At 45.7% G+C, this 27,696-nt stretch overlaps 3 protein-coding genes across 4 annotated transcripts in view; 2 read left to right on the forward strand and 1 right to left on the reverse strand.

Annotated features, from left to right (window-relative positions):
* TPP2 (tripeptidyl peptidase 2) overlaps positions 1–3,991 on the forward strand; it is a 70,645-nt gene extending 66,654 nt beyond the window's left edge. For both annotated transcript variants that reach the window (XM_038569996.1, XM_038569997.1), the window contains 2 exons: positions 1,221–1,340; positions 3,010–3,991. In XM_038569996.1, the coding sequence (XP_038425924.1) occupies positions 1,221–1,340; positions 3,010–3,099 (210 nt within the window). In that variant the 3' untranslated portion in view covers positions 3,100–3,991. The remainder of the gene's footprint in view (positions 1–1,220; positions 1,341–3,009) is intronic.
* A 146-nt stretch (positions 3,992–4,137) lies between these two features.
* On the forward strand, positions 4,138–8,228 carry LOC100855875 (short transmembrane mitochondrial protein 1-like). The gene is made up of 2 exons (XM_038569999.1): positions 4,138–7,425; positions 7,868–8,228. Exon 1 carries the CDS (start codon positions 5,279–5,281, stop codon positions 5,420–5,422), a length of 144 nt encoding a protein of 47 aa, XP_038425927.1. The 5' UTR covers positions 4,138–5,278; the 3' UTR covers positions 5,423–7,425; positions 7,868–8,228.
* An 829-nt stretch (positions 8,229–9,057) lies between these two features.
* METTL21C (methyltransferase like 21C) lies at positions 9,058–20,116 on the reverse strand. The gene is made up of 5 exons (XM_038569389.1): positions 20,087–20,116; positions 17,800–17,940; positions 14,105–14,256; positions 11,310–11,427; positions 9,058–10,280 (listed from the first exon to the last, which is right to left on the reverse strand). Exons 2-5 carry the CDS (start codon positions 17,927–17,929, stop codon positions 9,886–9,888), a joined length of 795 nt encoding a protein of 264 aa, XP_038425317.1. The 5' UTR covers positions 17,930–17,940; positions 20,087–20,116; the 3' UTR covers positions 9,058–9,885.
* Positions 20,117–27,696: the final 7,580 nt, after the last annotated feature.

Below are 27,696 nucleotides of genomic sequence, written 5' to 3' on the forward strand. Positions count from 1 at the left end.
CCTAACCCAGCACAAGCCACTGTTTTTGTTTTCTAGATTAACTGATAATTTATAATAAAGACCTGAGATAGGAGAAGTTTCCTCTATGCCTGAGTTTTTCCCACCACAGTACTTTTATAATTTAACTAAATGTTTTATTTTAACTCAGAAGTAGAATGGAGATAGGCCTAGTTTTATGGCAGCTGTGCTCATTCTGGGGAAATGGGGTTAGAGTCAGGAAACTGAAGGATTCAGTGCGGCACCAGAGGTTAAGAATTTGGATCTGAAACCGGACCCTGGAGTTCACATCTTGCTTCTGCCACCTTGATCTGTATGACCCTGGGCAAGTTACTGAATTCTGATGCCTCGGTTTCTTACCTGTCAAATGGGAGTGGTGACAGGACACAGAGTTCCTAATGAGTGAGTGTTAAGAACAGGCAGGGCCCTGAGCAGTGTTTGCTGCCATTGCTGACATAGGACTGTTGCGTGTCTGCCTCATGCTCCCTGCTGTGCTTGCTGCTGGAGAAAGATGAAGGAGCCTGCAGGCCAAACACTGGATGAACAGCGTAGAAAAACTTATCAATGAGCCTGTTTGCCATAATACTACTGCTGTATTAGGGGCGATGCATTGTATTATGTGTCTGTTTATTACACTGAAAAGAATTGAACACTTTGCTTGGCTCTAGAATACAAATAAAAGTGATAGGATTCCTTTCTTTGAGATTGTTCTCTACATTCTAAAAGTGGAGGGCAAAAATATGAATAAATGGTTACAAGTATATTTGACAGATGGAATAATTAAAGGTACAAACTTATACAAAAGGAATTAATTGAAAGTAAGAATATGTTTATACAATATGATACCTTTTTTTTTTTTTTTTAACTTTATACCCTTTTGTAGTTTTGGTCATTCATAATGACTCCTTATAGTTTTGTACTTCTATCTTTATTTGTGTTTTTTGCAATCATTTATGTTTAGCTCCCCTTTGCATAAAGAGGTGTTTTGGTATAGATTCCAAGAGCTAGTGGTTTATCACAGTTTTATTTTTTTTCCCCCAAATAAGTTATTTTGTGGAATATTCAACTTTTGTTCTTTCAGAAACATTTTTGAAATTTGCTTGATGTAAAAATGTTTATTTTAAAAGCTGAACTTCTGTTAAGGCCTTGTTTTCATTATTAAAGCTATAAGCTATAAAATATAAGCATTTCATAGATAAGCTTTATTTTGTTTTATATTATAGGTTTTAACATTTGCATACAAACATGCATTAGTACATAAATTGTATGGGAGAAGCCTTAAATTTGCAACTAAACTTGTGGAAGAAAAGCCAACAAAAGAAAACTGGAAAAATTGTATTCAAGTAAGTGATACTAAATTGTCACTGTTAAGTGTCCCGTCACTATCTCATCATGTGACAAGATAGCTAGAAGACTTACAGTGATTTAGTGATGCTGACTCTTTCATGACTACTACATGTGTAATGTGAACTATAAAGTAAAAGCATGAGAGCTAGCCAGTAAGCTATTGACATTTTTTAACTTTTCTTATTAAATATTTATATGTAGCCTCAAATATTTTTAACATACGCAAAGTGCATTAGGAAGTTTCGATGTATAGTCAGAAGACTGAGTTTTCTCTATGAAGGAGGCAAAAATCATTCCCTTTAAATACATATTGGCTCAGTTCTAAAATGGTTGAGCTTCTAGAGTTTATATTTGATCTTACTCATTTGAAGTGATAGACCATTTTATGATTTTACCACATACCGTCTTCTGTACTAGTTAACTGTCAAGTGTAAAAACTTACTGAACTCCACAGAAATCATCCTAGCCTTATCTTGTCTCTGGACACACACAGGTGGTTTGTGCCTACAAGGCATAATGGGTTTGGGCACCTTAGTCCTATGCCAAATGTTGCAAGGGTCTGGTCTCTCTAAGGTATTCTTTGGATGTAAGTTCCTGGGGAAGCTTTTTATAATTAAACTACAAGTTATCTTCCCTCTTAGACCTTTTCTATGTACCTTCACTGGTGAGTCCAGATTGTAAGACATTTTAAATTAGCATCTTCAGGTCTTTGAATAGCTTAAGAGAACTCTTGCTGAAACTAATCATTAATGAGTGTAGTGTGATTCTCATTATGTCAGCTGTAATCTGTAAGCTCTTATGTCGGTAAAGGCAGTGACTCACCCAGATGTTCACATCAGGGGATGTTCTATAACGAGTGTCCCAGCCACTCTGTTCCTGTACTGTCTGTTCTCCACAGCACAGCTGGAAAAGAAAGGCTTTAGACACCTCCTGGTAAAGCCCCATCACATTTAGGATAAAATCCAAACTCCTTTTTGTGGCCCTCAACACTCCATGTGATCTGGCTCCTGCCTTCCTCCCCAGCCCCCTCTCACCAGGGGACCTCACTAGTCCAGCTGTATGGAGAGCTCTTCCCAGGTTTTCAGAGCAAGTTACTTCTGCTTCAAATTTTTCCTTAAATATCCTCTTCTCAGAGATCCCATTCTTGACCCATCTCATTTCCCAGTCACCCTGTTATCTCATCAGATTGTAGTGTGTACTTGAAATACACGGCTTAATTATGTACTCATTTGTTCATTGATTTGCTTATTTATCTTTGGTTCTCCTGAATGGAACATAACTTTCCTGAAAGTGGGAAGTGAGTTTGTATAGTGCTGTTTTCCCCATGTCTAGCACAGTGTGTGACTTACAGTCAGAATGAAAAAGAAAGAAAGGCAACTAGTATGGTAGAAGGGAACAAGGAATTTGGAATGAAGAAAGGAAGACGGGAAGGTTAGTAGAAAGACAGGAAAGAAGGGAGGTTGGCCAGGATGGTCATAGTTGCCTGTAGATGTTGGCTGGTAGGAAAGTGGTGAGCTGACAGTAAGGAAGACCTGTTGATGGTTGGTGGGTGGCTGGGATGGAAAGTTCTACGTGCTAGTACTCTATTATTGTTAGATACAGACTTTTTTGAATATTGATCTTAAAAACTGTTCTATAATACTACGCTTTTGTGTTTTGTTATAGCTGATGAAGTTACTTGGATGGACCCATTGTGCATCTTTTACTGAAAACTGGCTCCCCATCATGTATCCTCCTGATTATTGTGTATTCTAAAATAGGAACTAAGACTTTAAATTTTAAAAAAGAAAGTTTTATAGTGAATGGATATAAAAACAAATTTGTGGCATTTTTAGTCTTAATGCATGTTTTCATCCGCTATCAAATACTGATTATTAAAATGATGTGTATTTATCAGAGAATTTGCTGGCGTGTGGCTTAATACATGTAACCTAGACCTCTGACATCATGGTGTTTTTTTAATGCCTCACATTGCTGGCGACGGGCTGTGCCCTGACTGCCAGCACCAAGGACTTTCATTTGGGTTGCAGCTATTACATGCATGATAGGTTTTGAACAGTGACTTTTAACTGCAAACCTGTAAAATTCTATTTTTTATTTTATAAATGAACAGGGTTTTAACATGCTCAACTTTAATTTTTTCAATTGTATGAAGGCCTTAAAAAGCTACATTAAGCGTAGCTCAAATTATTTATCAGACTAAAAGTAACAGAACCTCATTTCCAGAAATTTTTTTCTTTTTCTTTTTCTTTTTTCTTTCTTTCTTTTTTTTTTTTTTTTTTTTTTTTGCAAAAGTTTACATTCAATTAAGGGGGAAAAATAAAACCGACACAAATAAATGTGTAGCAGTTGCTGGAGCATAACTGCTTCACTAAATCTAAATCTTCATCTTGGAGTTATTTCAGGTCAATCATTTTTAACATCCTCTTGACATGCAGAGCATCAGAATGAATTAATAATACATGTATAAGTGCCAGACAGCTAAATCTTTATCAGGTATTGTAAAGACACACATATGGTATGTTTATTAAAGTTGAAATAATGTAAACACGTGAATAAATGTGCAAAACCAAGATCACAGTATATACCATATGCATTCTGATACCTTAATTTTTTTTATAAATAATAAAAGTGAATATTAAAGCTTCTTAAAGTTGGTCTTAATTTTTCATAAATAAAATTTGGGGTTAGAACAGAAATAATATATTAAATCAATAGACAAATTCTCAACATGAGGTAATTTATTTTATATTTCCTATAGGCTTGCAGTTATTTGAATATATTGCCAATTCTTATGTGATTAACTTTTGTGAAAGTTTTTGGCTTTTTATTATTTTTATCTTTCTGGCTACTATACTTCTCTCATCCTTCCTATATAATAAAAAAGACACACGTAGACAATAATTGAAAAGCCTCTACTCACAGCAAATGTGTTTGTGTGTGTGTATGGTTTTTAAATCTTATTCCTGTAGAATTTGCTATTATGAAAGACCTCTCAGTTAATCATCCAGTCTCACAACTGGTTTTGGGGTAATTTTGACCCCCTTATATGGTAAAAACATCAGAGCTTTATGAGCAAATGCAAATATGCATGCAAATATTTTGCAAACAGTTTCTGAGCCATCTAGAATTTAAAGTCTGTCCATGAACAACCACATGCGTATTTTCTCACAAACACACAATACTTTCATCCCCAATTATACAGGTTCCCGTGTATATATGTTCAGTCCAATGAGGAAGTTGAGAGGCACAGAAAGGTAGGGTGACTGCTTCATTCATTATAGAGTTTGTTTTATAATTCAGGTTTCACCATTCCTAGTAAGTACTGCCCATTTGCACAGAGCCCCAGGGGCAGCCAGAAGTGGAAGCTTAAGTCCTCTCAGGTTCTTCATCGGATGTGTGCAGCCCTAGGATGTAGATACCCAGATTTCAAATCCTCTATGAACATCTTATTTCCTAGCTTTTCTTTTTAAGCCTTTTGATTAACCCCAACTTTTCACCATCTCAGGCAGCCACAAAATTACACAGTTGCCTATAATTATCAAGACAAACACCCCCTCGGGTAAAGGCCTCTCAGCCCAAGGAGAGCTGAATCTAGGTAAATAAAAATGGCCTTGCACATGGGGTTTTCTAGGGAGAGACAAGTAAAGCTTGGGAGGAGCTCTCACCCCTGTTCAGCTCTCTCCGGTGATTGCCGGGCTGCTGGCTTTCCAGGCAAACGCGGAGCTAGAGATGGGATAGGAACAGGGCAGTTTGAAACATCACATCCCCCATGATCATGGACATTACTCTTTTTTTTTTAACCACATGAATCTATGTCCAATTTTAATATAAATTTAAGGTTAGGGCGGGTTCCGCCCCTCGTTCGGGGAGCGGCAGGCTTGGACCGGCCCACGGAGCTGCTGCCACACTTCGCGCCCTCTGCGCCAACACCATGCTCCAGTTCCTGTTTGTATTTACTTTTGGCAATGTGGTTGGAATGTATCTGGCTCAGAACTATGACATACCAAACGTGGCTAAAAAACTAAAAGAAATTAAAAAGGACTTGGATGCCAAGAAGAAACTCCCTAGTTCATGAGGCGAATTCCAGCACTGCCTTCTGGATACACTGATTCTGCTGTTATTGAGGGCCTCCTTACCATCTGAACCAAAAACTTTTGTTTTAAATTCCAGCCTCAACCATTTTCCTCTCTGCTAGATCCTGTCTTGCCTGAGAGCTCAGATGGGGCCAGAAGTTAAGAACCACCCTTTCCACCTTCCTCACCTCATCCCTCCTGAAAAAGAATTCAGCCCCTGGTGGCTTTTGGATATACTCAAGAACAATGTGGCACTTCAGGTACAGGGAGCAGTTGGGCCCTCTCAACAGGTTCAGTTAGTGGCGGCCTGTGTGTGATGCTGTGAATCGGTGGCCTCCCAGCCTCCCTCTGTTTAGTACTAAAAAACAAACAATTGACCTGTGTGTTTTCAGAAGGAGGTAGTGAAATAATGAAACTTTTTAGTACGTTCAGTAAAGCATGAATATTTTCAGGCAAGTTTTGTTTTGTTTTTTGTTTTGTTTTGTTTTGTTTAAGGCTCAATAAGCCACTTCCTGGTTTTCAGCTGTAACAAAAACTTCTCTAATTACTACTTATCTCTTCTATTGGGGCTAAAGCCTTCTACAGGTGGTAAAATTTTAGAATGAAGATTGGTTTGCTATGGAAATTGGAGGTACATCCACAGACTGGCAAAATCTGCTTTGAACTGTGATTTCTAGAAAGATCAGCTGCATAAGGGGAACCCGTGGTTAGAGGCTGTGACCTCGTGGCAGTTCAACAAAGCTTTCCTGTCTGCCTCTGGTTTCTGTTCTGAACACACTACCTCTGGGGTAGCAGCTGGATCCAAATAAGCTCTAGAAGAATGTGTCCTCAGTAAAATCACTACCGTTAATTAACAGGATGTGGATATGAAATAGTAATTTAAAAAGCCAGGGACAGTTTTCCTGTTTCTGGTAATGGTAGCCAATTTTTGCACCACGTCCACTAAAGACAACTCTAGGGGCCAGGTACTTCTTAAACATTAGAGATGGTCCAGAGTGTGTGCTCAGTACAGGTCTCTGGCCCTTTTCCAGTGACGGGTTTCCAGTTGTCATATGTAGGAGCTTTGCCATCGTGGGATTTCTCACCCCTGCAGGTATCTTGTCTGGCCCTGGAAGAGCATGGCCTGGTCCCCTCCTTCTCTCCTCTGATGATGAGATGTCTAGACCACATGGCTGGAGTCCCAGCCCAGGTCTCTGCTCTCTAGTCCTGGCTCAGGCCCTGATGAGCCACATCACTTGACCTCCATGGGTGTCATCCAGAAAATTCAGGCAATATATTCAGTGTGTCTGTTCCAACTCAAAATTTATTGAATCTGAATTAAATTGAGTCTTCTTCTGCAGTGTTTCTTTCTCTGTATTCTCAGTGGCCCAGCATTAAAAGGTATGTTTTTGTCTTTCTCTGTAGGAATTAGGTCAGAGAAGTATATGCATAGAGATGGAAAGGAGAAATGCTTTTGATTTCCCCATCTTAAAAAAGAAAACAAAACCAAAAAACCCTTGAACAGAGACTTCCTTAAGGAATAAGAAAGGAAGAATAAGCTCCAAAATTCATTAGTATGAACATAGTTAACAAGAGGAAAAAACTATATTAGCAATAATTGAATGAGGAAGCTGGAAAGAAGCAGGAGGTGTAAGCACTGCTCTCTGGGGAAGGGCCCAGGGTGTCTCACCTGCAGTAGCAGCCTTCCCAGAGCGCGCAGGCAGTGGGAGGGCCAAGGCTCACTGCACAGCACCCGACAACAGGCCAGCCGCACCCCTCCCGCAAAGGTACCGTGTTAGTGTCACTTAGAACCCCTGCTTTTGTGAGAGGATTTCAAAGAATCAACAAGCAAGTGCATAATTTACTGAAGCCACATCCTCTCAAGGGTGAAACATGAATAATTACAGTTGCAGTATCAAAGCCAGATGTCTGTTTCCACTCTGCAGTTAGGAGACTGCCTGCATTTCCAGTCATGAAATGAAAGTTCTTGTAGACTCCAACTATGATGCCACATCATATCCAAAATGTGAGTAGACAGCTGGAAATGTCTTCTATAATTCTCCTCTCATGTGTGATTTTAAAAGTCACTAACCTATGTGCCTCAATGATCTGTCTACCGAGCTACTTCCAAACTTCAAAACTCCATGGCTTCCAAAAACAATCATTTCTTTCACTCAGTATAACTTGGCTGGAGTTTGGTCCAAGCTGGGCTTGGCATGGGTAGTCCCAAAACTGTCATTAAAATGTACAATTTAGGGATCCCTGGGTGGCGCAGCGGTTTGGTGCCTGCCTTTGGCCCAGGGCGCGATCCTGGAGACCCAGGATCGAGTCCCACGTCGGGCTCCCGGTGCACGGAGCCTGCTTCTCCCTCTGCCTGTGTCTCTGCCTCTCTCTCTCTGTGTGTGACTATCATAAATTAAAAAAAATAAAAATAAAAATAAAAATAAAATAAAATGTACAATTTACAGGAAGGACAGGATGGAGGGACATTCTGAAATATACCCTGGTGATGCAGCCAGCAAAACGCAGCGGGTAGAAATGCTGCAGGACAGACAACTCGTATTCTTCAGCAGATAAGTGGCCAGAGGAAAAAGCAAGAGGGAGGGAGAAGCCGCAGGTCAAAAGAGATTTCAGATACATGCCAGCCAGTCAGTGAGTCAGACATGGACCTCATCTGGGTCTCGATTCAGACGAACCCCAAAAATAAATATCATGACATTTAAGAAACACATGGAAGTTGGAACACCGCATTTTTCAACATATTACTATGTAATACCAAAATACTTAGTATAAAATTTTATATTAAATAAAATATATTTTTAAATGTGATAAACCATTATGGTTATGTGTCCTATGTATGTGAACCAAGTATACAGAAGAAAGGATATCTATTATTTCTGTCAAATTAATACAGAACTGGAGAAGTAGGTGGAGGTACACATAAAAGGAGATTTGCCGGGAATTAAAAATCCATATGGGGTGAGGGTGGGGGGCCATGATTCTTTCACCTACTTCCTTACGCAGCATTATTGTTATAGTTGCCATACCAATGAACTGCACACATTTAAAGTGTATGATTTAAAGTGTATGATTCAAACTTTCAATATATTTAAGTTTTTCTATAAAAGCTTGAAGAAAGAGTCTTTATAATTGTAGTCTGGCTTTTCTAAAAGGGTAGACTTCTATCCATTTAGAACATAATGGAATAAGCATATGATCATCATCTCTTTTTGTCCTGGAAATGTGAAAGAAATCCACTTAGAAGTCTAAGAAGAGATTTAGGCATCAGGTCCCATGCTGTAATACTGCTGAGCTTTCTATATTGACACTTGGCAACCTTGATCAACTTATATGAGTCCCAGGAATTCCACTGTAGATGATCCACAGCCCCAGGGTCAGCAAACCAGGGCCTACGCGTTTAATCTGATCTGTAGCCTGCTTTTCACAGTGTCTGCAAGCTAAGAGTGGGTCTTGAATTTTTTTTAATGGCTGTAAAATATATATATATATATATATATATACACACACACACACACACATATACACATATTCTGTAGAGAGGGTATGTGGCCTGAAGATATTTATTGATTTATTGGCTGGCCCTTTACAGAAAAGGTTTGCTGACCCTGGCTTACATAAACAATTGCATCATCCACAAATAGCATCCCTTCCATTCTAAATGTGCGTGTTCTTCCTCTGCTTTCCTACATTGCCCAAAGCCTCTAGCATGAGAAACGGTGGTAGCTGGATTTTTAATTTTTTTCCCTTATCAGAGAAGAAGCTTTTAACATTTTATAATCGTGATGTTTGTTTTAGATTTTTTTTGTAGCCTTCTTTTATCGGGACAAAAATTTGATTCTTTCCTACTTTTCTAGAAACTAATCGTAAATTTGTGTGTGTGGGAAACAGACAATCCAGACATCTAACTTGAAATGGTCCGGCCAATTCATTGGCACAGAAGCAGAGTATCCATAGAGTGGATTCTCAGGAAGTTCCTAAGACAGTATCCATTTCCTTATTCCGGTTCCATTCCCGTATTTTTCACTTTTAATCAATGGTAAGCCTGTTACTGGTTTCATCACTCAGTAGCCATTCCTTTTGCTACAGCTAAAATCTATAAAACAGATAGAAGGATCCTATCAGCCTCAGTTTTAAAAGCCTGTGACAAACGTGTGTTAACAAATTCACAGTGGAAATAACGGGGGAAATCCACTTGTTTACAAATTTATACATGTAAAGTTTATTGAACAATTGAGAGTTTTTGGAAACCAGCACAGCTACTTTTATGTTCTCATATTATTCATTGTAGATATTTAGATTGGCCTAAAATAATCTTAAATGGGTTATTTTAGAAAGATGCCAGAATATTAAACTATGCTTATTCTAGGTATGCACTACCTTCTCGATCTCACAGTCTTTTGTTGACAGTACAGTTTCCAACACTGCTCAAAAGACACTGAATGTTTTGAAAGGCATTTTGTTTAATTTAATCCCATTTTAGTATTCCTTTGAAAACTTTGACTGATGACTCTGGAAATTCAGCCAAGAGTGTTGTATCAAAAACTTGCTTGAATTTATCTAAGAATTCGTAATCGGTGCTGAACCTGAATTTGTTTGCCCAAAGCAACACCGTGCCTGGCTGACAAAGGTACACCATGGTGGTGAGCAGCTTGTCCAGGAAGTAGTGGTGGTAAACCACATCCGAGGCCAGAACGTAGTCGTAATGAAACGTTGACTTGGGGAAGTGCTGCTCCAGGCTCTCTCCCCAAACCAGTTCTCTCACTTCCGGCAGATGTGCCGTACGCTTTACTGTGTTCTTCAAAAGATTATACTGAAGGTTTCCTAGGACATCAGGCAAATCCGTTGCTGTGACTTGAGCCCCTAAGAGATAAAGAGAGAAACTAATAATTACCAGGAGACACTCAGGCCACCACAGTGGACAGATGCACTCAGAGAGAACACAAGAAATGGAGCTGCGCTTTCTCAGCTTTGTCCCCTTTGACAGGTGGGCAGGACATTTTGACCCAATCCCGCTGGGTAATTCTTTCCTGCGATAGCTCTGCCCTGTGCACTGTCCGATGCAGAGTCTGGGGTCGCTACCCCACTCCCACCACTGCCCCCCGCTGACTCCACCCCCAGGTCATGAAGATCAAAAATGTCTTCTCTAGACGTGGGCAAATGTCCTTCTGGGCTAAATCACATTTGGTTGTGAACCACTGACATAGAATAAAACAGTGGTGCGGTGTTGAGAGATTTCAGGATAATTAGCTGCTTAATATAATAATCTATCATGTTTTCCCTTGTAAAACTCTCCTTACCTGAAGATTTCATCTATTGTGTATGACTGTCTCCAACATAAATTTGTTAAATTAATTGCTAGATGTTTTAAAGCTAGTGACAATAGTTCACTAAGTGGACCACCCCATTTCCAGATTGATTTTAATAGAAGAAGATCTGTAGTAGCGCAGGCAAAAGTACACCACATCTGTACCCACCTCTTGCTTAGCACCCAGGAACTCACAACCTGCATTTGGGTCATCAATCTGCCTCCACCTTGGATTAACCCACTTATTTTTCTTCAAAATGTTAGTTACAATATTTGCAAGGAAAAACAGGAGACAGCCTAACACAGCTGTTTACAACAGGGGGTGGGGGAGTCACAGCCCCAGAATCTCCACTTCCTCACACAGTCATTGGTGAGGTGGGCAAGTCCCCCGACCTCTCTCTAATGTGCGATTATCTTAATTCTGGGTTCACAGTACTAATTCCTAGTTCATGACATTTTGGGGGATTCAGTAAGTGAAATCATGGCCAAGCACCTGAGTCACACTTGGCCACGCGGAAAGCGCTGCTATCACTGCTGTCAAAGTCCAGGTGCTCTGAGACAAAGTCAGGAGGAAACTGACAAACCTAAAATACTGGCCACGATGGACACAAGGCCTGGTCCAGCACCGATTTCAAGTATTTTAGCATCTTGGAGATTGAGTTCTTCTGTGTGTTCCTCCAAATACTGACACAAAGCCATAGCCTAAAAAAAATTTGCAGTTGTCACTTGAGCATCGGAATACGGGAAAGCAGTGGCCACCGGACCCCCCTTCCAGTTCCCCACGCGAAACACCACAAGAGATGCTAGTAATGGTTGCAGCGTGTTGAGGGGCTCATGAGAATCCCAACAGGCCCTCCACGCCCTATTTGGGCCCGGGCTGGACACCCGGCCTGGCTAAGCCACCTCTGCCCGAGGCTGGGAGCGGGCCGCGGAGAGGACGGTCCGCGGGGCTCCTGCAGGTCCCGGAGGAGGCCGGGGGCGGCCACCTCTGCCTCGGCGCCGCCTCGCCGCCCGCACCCCGCTCCTGGACGGTGCCCGGGCGTCTTCACCGCGTCGCTCCTGACTCCCTTCCTCAAGCTCGGGTCGGCTGGAACTTGGTCGGCTGCCTCGACCGCCCGGCGGCCCGTCTTTTTAAGCGGTCGGGTAAGAAGCAGACCAGACGGTCCGCGCCCGGCTGCGCAGGCTGCAGCGCCCGCGGGGGGCCTGGGGCGGGGCGCGGGGTGCGGGGGGGCGGGGGCTCCGGGAGCCGCTGGGCGACAGCAGGGCCGCGGCCCACGGACCACACCCTGAGGAGCAGCGAGATGCTAAACAGCAGGCGAATGAGTTCAGAGGACTTTTCATAGAGAAAGATGCAGACGCAGTGAAAGGCCGGGACACCTGCGCCCCGATGTTTCTAGCAGCAATGTCCACAATAGCCAAACTGTGGAAGGAGCCTCGGTGTCCATCGAAAGATGAATGGATAAAGAAGCTGTGGTCTAGGTATACAGTGGACTATTCCTCAGCCATCAGAAACGACAAATACCCCCCATTTGCTTCGACGTGGATGGACCTGGAGGGTATGATGCTGAGTGAAGTAAGTCAGTCGGAGAAGGACACACATTCTATGGTCTCATTCATTTGGGGAATATAAAAAATAGTGAAAGGGAATAAAGGGGAAAGGAGAAAAATGAGTGGGAAATATCAGAAAGGGAGACAGAGCATGAAGACCCCTAACTCTGGGAAACGAACTAGGGGTGGTGGAAGGGGAGGAGCGCGGGGGTGGGGGTGAGTGGGTGACGGGCACTGGGGGGGGCCCTTGACGGGATGAGCACTGGGTGTTATTCTGTATGTTGGCAAATCGAACACCAATAAAAAATAAATTTATAAAAAAAAAGAGAGAGAGAAGCTCCAAGGTTCCCTCGACCCCCCACGGGGGCACCAAGGGCGGGGTCTGCGCCGCGGGGCAGGGAGGCCGGGCAGGGCTCCGCGAGAGGACGCGCCCCGGGGTGGCCACTTGCATCCTGAGATGCGAAGCAGACGATCGCGGGTCTGCGGGGGGTGTTTTCCCGGCCTCGCGCCTCCGTGCGGCTGCTCTGCCCCTGCGGTGACACAGGTTGGCGGCCAAGAGCCCCCAAGGCCCAGGCGGGCAGGGAAGGCGGCGGCAGGAGGAGTGTCCCCCGCAGCCGCCGGACGTGGAGCCTCGACGGCTTCCCCAGCTGCCCCCGGGGCCTTGCGCTCACGCGGGGAGGCGTGTCCCCACCCGCACAAGCCGCCCTTGGCGGGGGAGCAGGTGCCAGGAGCACCCCCCGGCCCCCCGTGTCCTTCGGCGCGGCTGCCCATTCGCCAGATACACTAGTAGCCCCGCGGGGCGCCAAACAAGAGGACTCCGCAGGAGGGAATCACGCTCGCCACGCGGGGGCCAACACGGAGCTTCCTGAGCTGGGGGGCGGGGGGCAGCTCTAGGAGCCTGGAGCCCTTTGTTGTCCCTCCTCCTTGTCCTCACCTGCCGTCACCCACCATCACCTCCACTGGCGCCCAGGCCACCCGCCCGGGGAGCTCCCTGGCACCTCCACCCTCGCCGCTCGCCCCCGTCGTCCCACCTGCCAGCAGCACCCCGGGCAGAGGCACAGCCCCCCGCACCTCCGAGGCCTCCGTCTGCGTTTGCACCCACACCCCGGGCCACCGCCCAGCAACCGCGGAGCAGCTCGGACCCGGAGCCTCTCACAGAGCAAACTGGCACCGGAGGGCCGCTGTCCCCGGTCAGTGGCACCGCCTCCCAGGCGAACCAACCTGAGCCCCCATCTGGCCCGCGCGGCGTCGGTGAGTAACCCCGGGGGGTGGGGGGGGGGGGCGCCCACCCGCAGCGCTCCGGCCGGTGCTCGGGTCATGCTGGGGTGACAGCACACGGCCGCGTCCCAGGACAGACCGAAGCTGGGAGAAGCGGAGCCAGCAGCCAGGACCACAAGCCGGGGGCCAGCGGACCCACTGGAGATTCAGGGCGCCTCCCCCATGTCCATGCGCCCCTTGGGGGCTGCCGCGGGGAGCCGGGGAGGCGGCTCCCTACCCGCTTCCTTGGGAACACCCACAGCATGGACGGGGAAACGAACACTGGCTCCGATTGGCTTTATTCCCAAAATTCGTATGAATTCCTCATCTTCCTTCCCGATATATTCAGGTTTATCTTAATGTAAATAGTGTCTCAGAAAACATGGCACGGAGAGGAAGGATGGCTTCCCGGGGAGATGTCGTTGCTTTTGCAAGGCCAAGCGCCCGCTCACCCTCACGCCCCCCTGGAGAAGCCCAGAACGTGAAAGCACTTGGCCAACTGTCCAAGGCAACCCCAAAGTGTGGAAATGTGCCCCCAGAAGCCCCGACATGCCAGATGTAATGATTGTCTCACCCCTGGCCACACCACGGCTCCGTAGCTCTCTATTGATTCTTGGATAACAATCTTCGTGCCTGCAAACAGGTATTGTTCCTGAGTGTAGCTGGCATAATCTGTAGGAACAAATTTCTGGAGGCTATGAAGAGATGGTTCTATCTCGTTAGAATCTGTGGGGCAGAAAATAAAATAGGTTCCACGATTTGTTGATCGAGTGCAAGTACACATGAGTTACAACTGGTAAGATGGGAATGGAGTGGGTGGTTTTCCCACAGAGAGGAGGTGATGCTGGCAAGGACAGTGGCCACAAACTAACACGAACCTGAGTGATATGGGGTGATAGGGACGTGAAGTTCAGATGCGATGTTTTCGTGAGATGACGAAATGCCAGAGGATGCCCTGGGTCCGTTCCGCTATGTAGCAGAGGACAGAGAGGTGTGGCTCCATCCTCACCCCCGTGTTTTGATGGCAGGGGAAAGCTAGCTTGCCAACAGAATGGCAGGAGTGAGCTGTCTGGATGAGGACCTAAGCAAACACAGACCTGACTATTTTTAGGTCTTGAAGTGAAGTAACATTCCCGCATGTTGGCTGGAGCATGTTCCTTAAGTCCTTCCTACAACAGCTCCTCAAAAGGTACAGGTCACCCAAAGACGAGCCAGCTCCACAGTGCTGGGGGAGGTTGTCAGATGAGCTCTGACTATTAAGTTACAATTGCTTTAAATACCCTTTGAACTCATGAGCGGCTCTCAAATATCATATAAAATGAGAGGAAAAGAGCACCTGATCGGGGCTGACATCATGGGAGCAGAGATTGTGCAGATTTTGCTGAGTGTTTGAGAATAAAAAGAGCTGTGCTGCGTGGAAATGTCAGAAGTGGGGATGCTGAGCACATGCACACGGGGGGCCGGCCGAGCCCAGCGGCTGTGGTACCAGCACTGAGGAGGCATTAGCAGCAAGGAGCTGGAGGGAAACCTGCACGAAACTTGCCTTTGCTCCCTGAGATCCGCCTGGGACATTTTTAACCGCAGGTGGCACCCTGGGGATGCTTTGGAAAATAGCTAAAAGGAGTGGCCAGTGAACATCTGAGGTGCTCTAACCAGAGTACCCTCCAGGTGGAAGAGGAGGAGGCGGGGTGCGAATACAGGGTGAACGGTAGGGGGTCTTTGGAGAAACCGAATCAGGAGTCTGCCCCTCGGAGGCAGGCGATTTCGGGTGTCCCTGATTAGCACACGTGCTAGAGCAGTTCTAGTTCAATTTGACCATGTCCAATTACCAAATAAGAACAAAAAACAAAACAAAACAAAACAACAACAACAAAAGCAGGGCTTGCATTTTGTCCTCGCATGCATTTGCATTTTGCTTTTCCTAGGATTGAATTTTGGTTGTATGTTAGCAAAAAAGGATCGGCGTGCAGTAGATTGAGGAGCGGCCTTTGAGCGCCGTGGAGCGCAGTGGCTGGTTTGTCATCAAGCATCACAGACGTCCACAGCTCCGAGGAGCAGCGCTGCTCTTGGCTCCCCGGTCGTGATGCGGTGTGAGCTGCACCGCTGGGGGAGAGGTCTGTGCCCTGACCTAAATGCTGAGCTTCCAGAGACCCGGGCCTTCACGAGCTTGCAGGAACCTGCTAATAATAGTGACCGAGGCAGCTGCGGGCCGGCGTCCCGGTAGGGGCTGTGGGAGGCTGCAGGGGCGGGAAGGAGGCCGCTGACCCTCGGCCAGCTCTGCCTCGGCCGCTCCTGACTCCTGGCATCGAACACCCCCTACGCATTATCTGGGAATGACCCAAGAGGCTCTCGCATCTTCCTGCGAGCGGAGAGGCCGATTGAACCATTGGAGAGAAGATAAAAAGGCAGAGGAAGAGACCGGGGCCTGCCAGGAAAGAAGCCCTGTCGTATAGGGGGTCGAGGAGGGACGCCCGGGTGGCTCAGTGGTTTGGCGCCTGCCCAGGGCGTGATCTTGGAGTCCTGGGATCGAGTCCAACGTCAGGCTCCTTGCATGGAGCCTGCTTCTCTCTCTCTGTGTCTCTCATGAATAAATAAATAGAATCTTAAAAAAAAAAAAAAAAAAGAAGATGCCCTGTTTTGTAGGGTTCGAGGATTACCATGGTGTGAATGCTCCCACCATGGTGATTTCCAGCCACCAGCCAACGCCCCCAGGAAGAGGTGTGCACACCATCACGAGTGCTCTCCACCAGGCAGTGCAACGGACACCAGTGAGCTCCAGAGCATAGACAATCTTAAAGATAATCTTAAAATGTATTAAAGTAAGTCACAATGAGTTGTATTTATTACCTTGGTTTTTTAATATACCTCTGGCTTTTATGTAATATATTTAGTGGTACATTTTCATAACTTACATTACATTTCAATAATGGCCATGATTGGGATCCCTGGGTGGCGCAGCGGTTTGGCGCCTGCCTTTGGCCCAGGGCGCGATCCTGGAGACCCGGGATCGAATCCCACATCAGGCTCCCGGTGCATGGAGCCTGCTTCTCCCTCTGCCTATGTCTCTGCCTCTCTCTCTCTCTGTGACTATCATAAATAAATAAAAATTAAAAAAAAATAATGGCCATGATTAACGACAACCCTAAAAAAAAAAAAAAAAAAAGCCCTGAAATTCAAGAGCTGGGATAGGCTGTCACAGTGCAAGGAGTCGGGACAGGGCTGTTCCTTTCCCTCTGAGGTTTTGTCACTGGGGTAGGTGACTCGGAGCAGCCAGACCAGCCAGGACTCAGGCCAGCTCCTGCAGACTTGTCTCCCCCACTATGGCTCAGACAGGTCCTTCCTCCCACGTCTCACCAGCTGGGGACCTATTTTTCTCTCAAGATGACAGAAAAAGTCAATGGTTGATTTGGAACGGCTCATCATTTCACAGGTGACTGGGCTAGTAGATATATGTCCCCAGTCAACATTGTAAAGAATCGCAGGTGCATAAATATTCTCCCTTAAGACCCTTCTATGTTCAACAAAAATAAATTCATGTTTATTGCACGTTAAATGTTTTAATTTATTGTATCGATGTTAGTCTGAGAGTTTTAGATCAGTCGTTAGAGATAGAGTTGCCTTTTTTTACGAAAATTAGTTTAGTAAAAGCCTGTCTTAGTTGAGTTGGAACATAATTTTACCATGTTAAATGATTATACATGTTTAAAATACCATATCTGGGCTTTTCTGACATTATTTGTTATGTCTATTATTTGTTACTACTGAGTCCCTGTCCAGAAATGCAACCCATCTGCCAGGAGAATTTTGGCGAAAAGCAGACATGACTCAAGATTTTGTTGCTTTTTAAAAGTGCTTGTTACAGGGACACCTGGGTGGCTCAGTGATTGAGCATCTGCCTCATGTCATGATCCTGGGGTCCTGGGATGAGTCCCACATCGGGCTCCCTGCAGGGAGCCTGCTTCTCCCTCTGCCTCTCTCTCTGTCTCTCATCAATAAGTAAATAAAGTCTTTTTTTTTTTTAAAGGGCTCGTTACAAAAATATAACTATCTGAGATTTACACACAGGCTAAGACAAATTTGTGGACTTAGATAAGAAAATAACGAAAAAATAGGGATTACTTTTAATGCCGTGCTTATGCTTGCAGAAGGCACTTTTCTACTAAGCTTCACTACAGGAACAATCTAGAGTTAAAAGGAGATGGGGATTCTTATCACTGAAGTTAATTGGAAAATATCATGGCCAGGAAAGCAACAGAGGAAGGATGTTACCTCCTGGGTGTCCCCCGGTGCCATCCTCCTGGAGAGACCCCTCCACTGCCGGCTCCAAGCAGCCATCTGGGGTGCATGGTGCTTCCCGCAGGCGCCCGGGCTGCTGCTCGGGGCTCAGACACACGTCCATACCTGCAGCCGCTGGAGAGCAGAGAACCGGATAGGCTCAGCCCCTGGCTGGCTGAGCCTCCCAGAGGCTCTAAAAGGTGCAGCTTATCGCCTTAGCATCTGCTGAGCCGAAAAGAACCCCTGCTTTTCAGCTTAGATCCTCGGGTGAGCAAAGCAGCTACCCAAGGAGCTGCCACCCTCGTTTTGCAGAGCAAAGGAGAGGGGGACCATTAAACATCACCGCACCTGTTCTGTGCACCAAGAAATGCAAAAACAGAGCAAGTGTCGCCGGAGGACAGGCGCGACGTCGCTGGGGTCTAAAATGTATTTCCAGTAGCCTTTGGAACTGAATCTTAATGAAGAAACTCTGATCCAGCAGCGCATCTGCCATCGGGGCTACCGTGTGGATTGAGGGGTTAATGACATCGTGGATGAGAAGGCAGGATTTGAACCAAACACAGGGCTGCTCCCTTCTCATCTGAGGCTATATTGCAAGAAAGCGCTGGGGGTTGAGCCAGGAGCCTGGCCCGGCTCCCCACTCGGGCACTTGGCAGCTCACTTAATCCCCTCCCTGAGACATTTCCTCATCAGCGAACACGGGATAATAAGTGTCTGCTGCGACTTCTTAGGGCCTCCTAGGGCTGTGCTGGGAAACAGCAGGGGGAAAGTGATTCGTACAGAGATGAAAAGCACCTTGATTTAGGAGAGGAGACCTGGCTGTGGGGATCACTGATCAGCATCAAAATAGTAACCCATGACATCACTGCAGGGCGTGTGCTGGTGCCCTGGCCCGGCCCGGTGCTTTAAGTGTATCGATTCGTCTAGTCCTAGCAATAGCCCCTATGAAGTAGATGCTATTCTTATGCCTTTTCTCAGATGCGAGCAATCCAGGCACAGAGAGCTTGAAAAGCAGCCCAAGAGCAGTGGCGAAGCCCAGAATCCAACCCAGGAGGTTCAGCTGCAGAATCTCCGTCCTAAACCACCCGGCAGGTGCACCTTGGGTGGGCTTGTTCAGCCTGGGCTGCCCTTGCCTACTTTGCCCTGAAATTACTCATAATGCTTAGCTGCCACAGGGATATTTTCTAGTCTTTTTTTTTTCCCCACAAAATATGAATGATTTTCCTCGCCTGTGTTTACCTTCCTGAGTTAGTCTCCACACCCCCACCACCTGGGGATAGCAACCAGACACACGGGCAGTACCATTCCCGACTAGCTGACCAGAAGCCCCCGGGCATTGGCTTGATCCGTGAGCAAACAGACAAAATGACAAAATGCAAGAAAGCACAGCCCCTGAGGCAAATGTCATTCCGCTCTGCACCTGGGCAGGTCGAGTGTCCCTCCCGTTAATGCGTTAATGCGCAGCAGCATCGACAAACAAATGAGATCCCTGTGAAAGTGATTTAACATTTTCACTGCCTTTAGGACCCAACGATCCAATGTTTGCCCCACTTCTCCAGCTAACCAAACCAGCCTGAGTGCTCTGCGGGTCTGTGCCTCCGAGCAGAAGTTCTTTCTCTTGCAGATAATTGTTCATTCCTTTCAAGTTTCCCCAACTCCAGGAAATGAACTGTTCCCCTAAGAGATGCAGCCTGGTTGTTTATGAGTACGCACGGCGTCTTCAGTGGGCAAGCCTCCACGCTGGGTGAGGAGCCTGCCTCTGAATCTCAGCACACCCCGCCCTGCCAGGTAGGCCTCTCGTTGGAGAGGAAGATAATGGGGACACCTACTCCAATGGTGGTTGTGGGAATTAAGAGAGGTAAGCCATGCACAGCATCTCATATAGGGCAGCAACCATTCTGTCTGAACCTAGGAGGGTGGCCATGCAAACCATGCTCACGCAGCACCAGGGGCCTCTGAGCATTAAATTTAAGGCAGTTCCTCACGTTGCATGCAAGCAAAGGAGAATTATTTTCCAATCCTAAGTGTGCTTTTCCTTATGAAAGGAAACGACTCCCTCCCCCATCACCATAGTTGACACGAGAAATTAATTTTCCCCCTGCCATCTGTGCGTTGAAAGGCAATCTAGAAAGTATCGACAGTGCTCTACCTGGTACTGTCAGTGGGATGTAGCGTCTGCTACATAGCGTGCATCAGTATTTGCTAAAGATTCGGGAAGTTTTTCAAATGAGTTCGTGTTAGTCCCCTCAAAATAATTTCAAGCTGTTAGTTTAAACATTACCTTCCGTAGCAGAAGAGATGTGAGATGTCTGTGCCCCCTTGAATCCACAATGTCTTATATAGATCTGTACCTGAAAGGATTAGCATTTTATGAACAAAAGCCAGCCAGTGCAAGTCCAAGTTATTTAGGGTAGCATGACCGACCAGGACTCAGACACATTACTTTGCTAGAATATCCATTCTCTCTCCCTCTCCCAATTCTCAGTGTTCTCTCTCTCTCTCTCTCTTTCCTACATACTGACACGTAATCCTTGCAACGTGAAATGGAATCACCCTCAAAAGATCCAGAAAATGCCTCCAGCAGAACAGAGGCTCTCCTCTCTGGTATCCAGCTGCCATGATAGAGTTTGAAATGTAGACACATTTCGCTTTAAAAAGAAGTGGGGGTTGGGGTGGTTGGGGTTTTGAACAGACCTGCAGACTTTCTCTGTGCTCATTAGCCAACCTGTGGCCAAAGGGAGGACTCGTGCCTGCTGTGGACTGTCCTGGACTCTGCTTCCAGCAGCCAGAAAGAACACAGGACTCTACCGGGAGAAGGCAGGAGAACATCTAACTAGAAGGGATGTGAGTTAACGGCTTTTAAGCTGCTTGAGGAGTATTTTGTTGGGGCAACAGGGAATAGGAAACCAGAAAAACTTCCAAGAAAAAAAAGCAAGCCGTTGCAATGTATTTCAATGGGGGATAAAGGGGCCGCTAAAAAGGAAGAAAATCGTGTACTCATTTGGAAAGCCTGGGAACCCTTAAAATAGAATATAGGGCATGTAAATTAAAACCTTGGCAGATGGGATTTAAACTATCACTCACGTTTATGAGGGGATAAGAGAATAGTAATTGAGCTTGAGTGGATACAAGAGCCTATTTTTTTCATTTTACCCCACCTTGGTACTCTCTTCTCTGCTGTCACTGCTTTTTCCTTTGTGTGCATCTCTTTTGGGTTAGGATCTGCATCTGGATGTGCTGTGATCCCACGACCACTGAGTTTTCTTTCCCGCTCCCTTAAATGAGAGGCAACCTGGAGCCTTGCCCAAATCTGTCATTGCAAAGCTTACATATCCCCGAGTGGTCCAGGTCTCTGATTGTGTCACTTGGGTACCTTGTTTCCACCAGGGGTCAGCACCGCTGTGTAAGCACCCCTATGTATAAGAAGTAGCCAAAAGGTGGTCATCAGAAGGTGGTTACGATGCTTTAAATGACTTTAGAAAACTGACTGCAATGTATATGTATGTGTCTCTCAATTCTGGCTACATCATAAATTACCTGGAAGCTTTAAAACACATAGAGTCTAGGCCCCTGGAAATTCCTGCTCGAAGGTTGGGAAAGAGCCTAGAGGTCTCAACTCCAAGTCCAATAGCCACCCTCTATGTGTCTGCAGCCCCTGGCACACGGGCGGTGGCGATCTATAGGGCAGAAGGCCACGTGACTGATTTTCACATAGTTGAAATGTCAGCCCCTGACGAGGGATTAGGCTTTCAGCGTGGCTCTGGAGGACACACAGATGAAGTAAGTGCACATTTGGTCTCAATAGGAAAGAACTTTCTAACAAGCAGAACAATGGAACAATTGATCTCAGGGAGCCAGCATAATGGAAAGTGGGCCAGATTTGGAGTGAGAACACAGGAGATTGGACCAAAGGTTTATACAGGGTCAATAAACAGGCCATGAGTGTGCTGTCACTCTGCCTTTCTCCAACACAGTAGACCTCCGATCTCCCACAGTGTTTTTCCAGCAGAACCTAACTCTCTCAGCTGGTGGTCCTTACCATGGAGGAACCCTCCCCTCCTCCCAGGGACATTTGGCAATTTGGAGTTTTGTTGTCTTTTTCTTTCTTGGAACAGCTAGGGGCGGGGTGCTATGGTATCTCATGCATAGAGGCCAGGGATGCTGCCAAACGTTCTGCATTACACAGGACAACTCTTCACAGCAACTCTTCCTGCCCAAAATGTCACCAGTGCTTGAGCCTGAGAAACCCTTGTCTAGGTGGGGGACAGGAGCTGCAGGGTGAGTTCTCAAGACACTTTTTATTTTTAAGTAAACTCTACCCACAACGTGGGGCTCTAACTCATGACCCTGCAATCAGGAGTCATGTGCTCTATGCTGGGTGCCACAGGGCCAATTCTAATTTCCACCCTACAGTACACCATCTACTATCTGGGTGATCTCTGCCTGGTCAGCCTCAGTGTCCTCGCCTATAAAATGGGGTGGGTCAGCATTTACAGGCCATCCAGTAGATAGATCCAACCTCACACCCTCTTGCTCCATCAGGTTTCTCCTGGGAGCAGACCCAGAGACAAGGATTTGAGAGAAAGGATTGGGTAGGGGGAGAATCATCCAGGTAAACGATGGGTAGCCAGCCAGCAAAGGGTGTTGAGTGCAGTCAGCTGAAAACTTGCACTCGTGGGCAAGGCTGGGAGATGAGCAAAATACACAGCTCAGAATGATTCCATTCCAGGCTCAGAGGGCTTCTGGGGATTCGAGCACCTCGGGATGGATGCAGAAACCAGCAGCTGGAGGATACAGGTGTGTCTAAGAGACTGGTGAGTGAGGTGAGTGGGAGCTGAAGGAGGGATGCTGGCCCCGTAACAAGCAAGACTTCTGTATTAGCCTCCCCTCCCTTCCTGGCCACCCTGTGTGTACATACATTCTTATTTCCTTAAATACAATTCCAAAATGGACATCCCATCCTCTACGATGGAGGATGGCCTAAGCCTCATTGGCTTTCGCCTAACTCAGAACCTCCAGGATGAAGCTCCCTGCCTCTCCCTCAGTGGACATGCACTCCCTGGTGCCCACAGACAATAACCTGATTGGCTATTTCATCACTGCTCACCAGATGCTGCTGCACCCCCAGAATGTGAACGAGAGGCTCACTGCTTTCACATGACCTTCAGCAAAATTCTACAAAGGAAAGGTTGCTGATCAGACACACAGAAGGTATGTCCTCCATACACAGAGGGGAGACTGTGTGAGAGCTCCCTTCCAGAGAGATGGGGTTTCACTGCAGACCTAGAAGTTCTCTAAACACCCTGGTAACCAACATTCAGGGATGCATGGGATGCCCCGTGTGGTAGGCAGAGCGTGTTCAGTCAGAGTGAAACCTAATTCCATAGTTTTTGGTCCCTCAACTCTGGTAACACAGAAGCTCTGAGTTCATGACCCTCTCTGGAGAATGATTTAGGGCTGCTTCAAAGCCCGCTCATTTGCCAGATGTCGGGGCCAGCCCCTGAGATGCCAGGGGGAAGAACCCACCGACGCCGCCCCAGGGGATGGAAGGATTTGGAAGGTCGGCCAACGTGGCAGGGTATGAAGGCCACTCTTCTTGTCGTGGTTTGGCTGGTGCGTGAACACGACGGCTTCCTCCTCATGCTAAAGAAAGGACAGCATCAGAAATTTTACAGCAGGTGCCCAAAAACCATCCTGGCAACACTTGAGTTTTGCCAGGCTTGTGGACATAGAAGAATTTACTTCTGTTTCATTTTAAATGCCTTTTATATAATGACAAACGTTCCCCTGAGGGAGAAGACTACGAGTGAAAGAATCCAATCCATTTGAAAACTGAGTGAAGTTATAGTCATTTCATCTTAAAAATAGCACCTGCCTCCTCCCAAGCATCTGCCCCGGGGAAAGGCACAGCTGTCCGTACATCATCTGCCCTATAGAATGGCTCTCGCTGGAAGCCCAGGAGCAGCCCCAGTGGCCTTACCTGTATTTTAGAAGAGAGATGTATTTAGTTGTTTGTTGCTATTTTTAGTTTTTCCCCGAGTCGGTTCTTTTTTTATTTTTTTTTAAGATTTTACTTATTTATTGGGGGGGGGGGTAGCGCCCAGAGAGAGAAGCAGACTCCCCGCTGAGCAGAGCGCCCCACGTGGGCTCTATCCCAGGACCTGGGGATCATGACCTCAGCTCAAGGCAGACACACTTAAGAGACTGAGCCGCCCAGGTGCCCCTCCCAAACCAGTTCTTAAAACAGAGTGACCCTCAAAGAAATTTTCTTGTTATTTTAGGAGCATCTTCAGCTGGACCTGTGTATAAATCACAATCGGTAACCGCCAGGGTTCATGTCATCAACAAGCCAAGAGTGCCTTGGAGCTGAGCAATAGGCCTGTGATATTAATTACAGGGAGGAATGTCTTGCTTGGGAAAAGGGTTTAGAGAAGAAATTCTGACATTGAAATGTCTAGGAATTAGGGGCTAGTTGGCTAATAACATTCCCTCTAATTTAAAATTCAATAAATGATGGCTTAGGGAGCCCAGGGAATCTGTCACTATGGAAAAACTCGCTCACAGTGACTGAACTCGGAGAGTGAGGGTGAGAGGCGATCCCTGGGTTGCAGGGTTCCTGTCACGCCCTCGAAGCAGCCATGACCATGACCATGACCATGACCATGACCATGACCATGACGGGCCTCTCAGCCGCCCTCCCCCAGAGGCAGGCGCCTCCAGGGCCAGCTGTTCTTGCCACATGGCCATCAGCTGCTTTGGAAATGGCACTTTTTAGAGGGGCTTAGTGGTAACGAATCATGCTCTGATTTTAGCAACAGCAGTTGACTCGCGTTCAGGAAGGTAATAATTTTTTCCCAACAGATTTCTATTAGGAAAGAATGTTTACCTGGTGGCACTATTCTGGGATGCGCTGCGAAGGGGAATTCCTTTCATTCTTTCCCCCCATTCCAGGGCAGACTCTGATTTGAGAAACACGTGTTTTCCTCTGCAGCTGTGCTGTCGGGATGGGGGCGGGGAACAGGCTGAGTTCTCTCTAGTATCCGTCCAGGTGGAAAGCAGCAGAGAGGACCCCGCAGCTCCGTGGGAAGCGCGCCCTCCTGGGCTCCAGCTGGGCCATCGCAGGGAAGCCACATCTCCAGGCTCCCTTTCCTTCCTCTGTTAGGGGTGACAACACGTCTACCGCAGCCTGGGTGCTTCTACAGGTCTACTGATTGGACATTACACGGACTGTGTCGGCATTATCATTAGTTCGTTCAAGAGGAATTTGGACCCCATGCTATGTGTGCATCCATAAGGTTAGAGAAGAAAATAGAAGTTCACTCCAGCCACTAGCTGACAAAGCTGATGCAGACATTCCTTTCCGCTCGGAACACATAAGATACTGGGTAGAGTGTCTTCAAATAAGCTTTAAAAATGCATGCCCAACCTTGAAAGGAAGGAAATGGCCCTAACTATCATAAAAGAAGAGGGAATTAAAGCCATATTAGTGAGTGAATGAGTTTATGGCACCACAAGCCTAGGGGTATCAGATTTGGGTGTCACCTCTGGAATCCAAAGGCTTTGGGGGTTTGAAGCACTTGGAACACAAAAGTAATGTCCTTGGGTTGACAAGATGTGAGATTACTGGGGCCAGAATAAATCCAGGATTGGGGAAGGCTGAATGAAGTTTACACAAACCTGCAGGGAGTGTCCTCTTTAAGGAAAAAAATTAAAATTGCAAATACAGAATTGGAGACAAAGGTAAGATTTATTTAAGATGAGAAAGTATTCAAAAATAAAATTTTAAAAGGTGAAAAATAATGAAGTATTTTAAAGTAATGTTAACAATATATCACCAAATAATTATTATAACTATATCACATAATAACTATTATAACAATATAACAGTATCTTAAATATCATATGAATTAACTTCCTGCAACACTTTAAAAATATCATTTTCTAAAATTCTGGCTCCCTACTTTTTGATTACTTTATATGATAACATATTATTCTATTTCTATAGGAAAGATAAATGATTAATGAAGTTTTTTTTTCTTCTGTCATGGTTAATTTAAATTTATTATAATTAGTGATACTTTGATAAAGTTTCTTCTATCTTTATTACCCACAATTGGTACTGTCATGTGAATTTTCAAAAGAGGAATGCACTTAAGGGGACAGGTGTGGAAAAGGGAGAAAGGACCAGGAGCACACACGCACTCATATGTACGCAGAGCGAGAAGGCATCAGTACAAACACTGGAAACAGAGATGTTGTTATGGGAAAAAACAGATGGAAGCCACAGCTCCAAAACACCCCAGACCAAACACTCGCAGTCACTTAACCAAGATTTAAACTGTCCCAAACTCCCAGAAATGCTAGCTCTGACCTTAAAACTGCCATGGTGATGGGATGGATAAAAGTGACATGGGCTGCACAAACTGCCTGGTTAGAACATTTGCCAATACTGATACCTTCCTTTCTAGAGTTGTTGACTAGATCTGCAGCAAGAAAGCTCCTTTCTCCTCTCTCCCTCACCCCCTACCCCTCTGCCTCTCCACCTCTCCCCATCTGTTTTCTCTATTTTCTTTCCTTGTTTTTGAGTATTCAAAGTTCACTGTTCATTTAGTCATATCAAAACAGATGGAGAGAAAAATGTGAAGCAGGAGACGAACATAAATTGAGAAAATCTTGCAAAATCACAAAGTAATTCTTGGTGCTTGCAGAGATAAAGGCACTAGAATAGACCCACGGCCTCCCTAAGAGAGTGAAGATCAGCAACTTCTGGAATTAAAAATGACGTTTACCACTTCTTAGCTCTTAGATTTCAAAGACTGCTGTCGATTGTAATGAGAAGTTAGTCTCTTTGCATTGGTGTCATGACAGAAAAAAGGTATGTGTGTGCTTGCATGTGCATGTGCATGTGTGTCAGTGTTAGTGTGCGTGTAGTATCAAAAGACTGCTCAGGGGATCCCTGGGTGGCGCAGCGGTTTGGCGCCTGCCTTTGGCCCAGGGCGCGATCCTGGAGACCCGGGATCGAATCCCACGTCGGGCTCCCGTTGCATGGAGCCTGCTTCTCCCTCTGCCTGTGTCTCTGCGCCTCTCTCTCTCTCTCTCTGTGTGACTATCATAAATAAATAAAAATTAAAAAAAAAAAAAAAAAAAAAAAAAAAAAAAAAAGACTGCTCAGGCTACCCGACGTGTACAGCTGCTTTCAGTTTTCAAAATCCATTCATAAACATTATCTTATTTAATGCTAATAGCAATTTTGTGGGAACTACAGAAAAAGCATCAGCACTGATACCCAGGGAATGAACAAGGGGAAAGTTCCAGTTAGTCAACTCTTCAAGAGCAGCAGGATGTTCCCAGGACAGCAATCTTTATCAGAGTAAAAAATGAAAATAATGAGTCAAATAAAAGCACATTTCAAACATGAAGGAAATAACTGATAAGCTCAACTTTACTGAAATTAAAAACGTCTGCTCTGCATAAGACAAATATATGTCCAAAAATACGACAGGCACCATAGACTGAAGTAAGTAATTGCAAAAGACACATCTGGTAAAGGACTGTTATCCAAAATATTAAAAAAAAAAAAAAAAAAAAAAAACCTCTTAAAACTCAACAGCAAAAAACAACCTGATTGAAAAGGAGCCAAAGACCTTCAACAGACACCTCACTAAAGAAGATACATAGATGGCAAGGAAGCATATGACAAGATGACCCACACCGTATGTCATCAGGGAAATGATGATAGAACAACAACATAGGAGATATCACTTCCCGTCGATGAGGATGGCTAAGATCCAGAACTGTGAAAACCACATTCTGGACAGACTGGAACAATAGGAAATCTGGGAATGCAAGACAGTGCAGCTGCTTCGGGAGGCCATGTGGCATGTTTTATAA

Source organism: Canis lupus, chromosome 22, assembly GCF_011100685.1.
Source record: "Canis lupus familiaris isolate Mischka breed German Shepherd chromosome 22, alternate assembly UU_Cfam_GSD_1.0, whole genome shotgun sequence".
Lineage (NCBI taxonomy): Eukaryota > Metazoa > Chordata > Mammalia > Carnivora > Canidae > Canis > Canis lupus.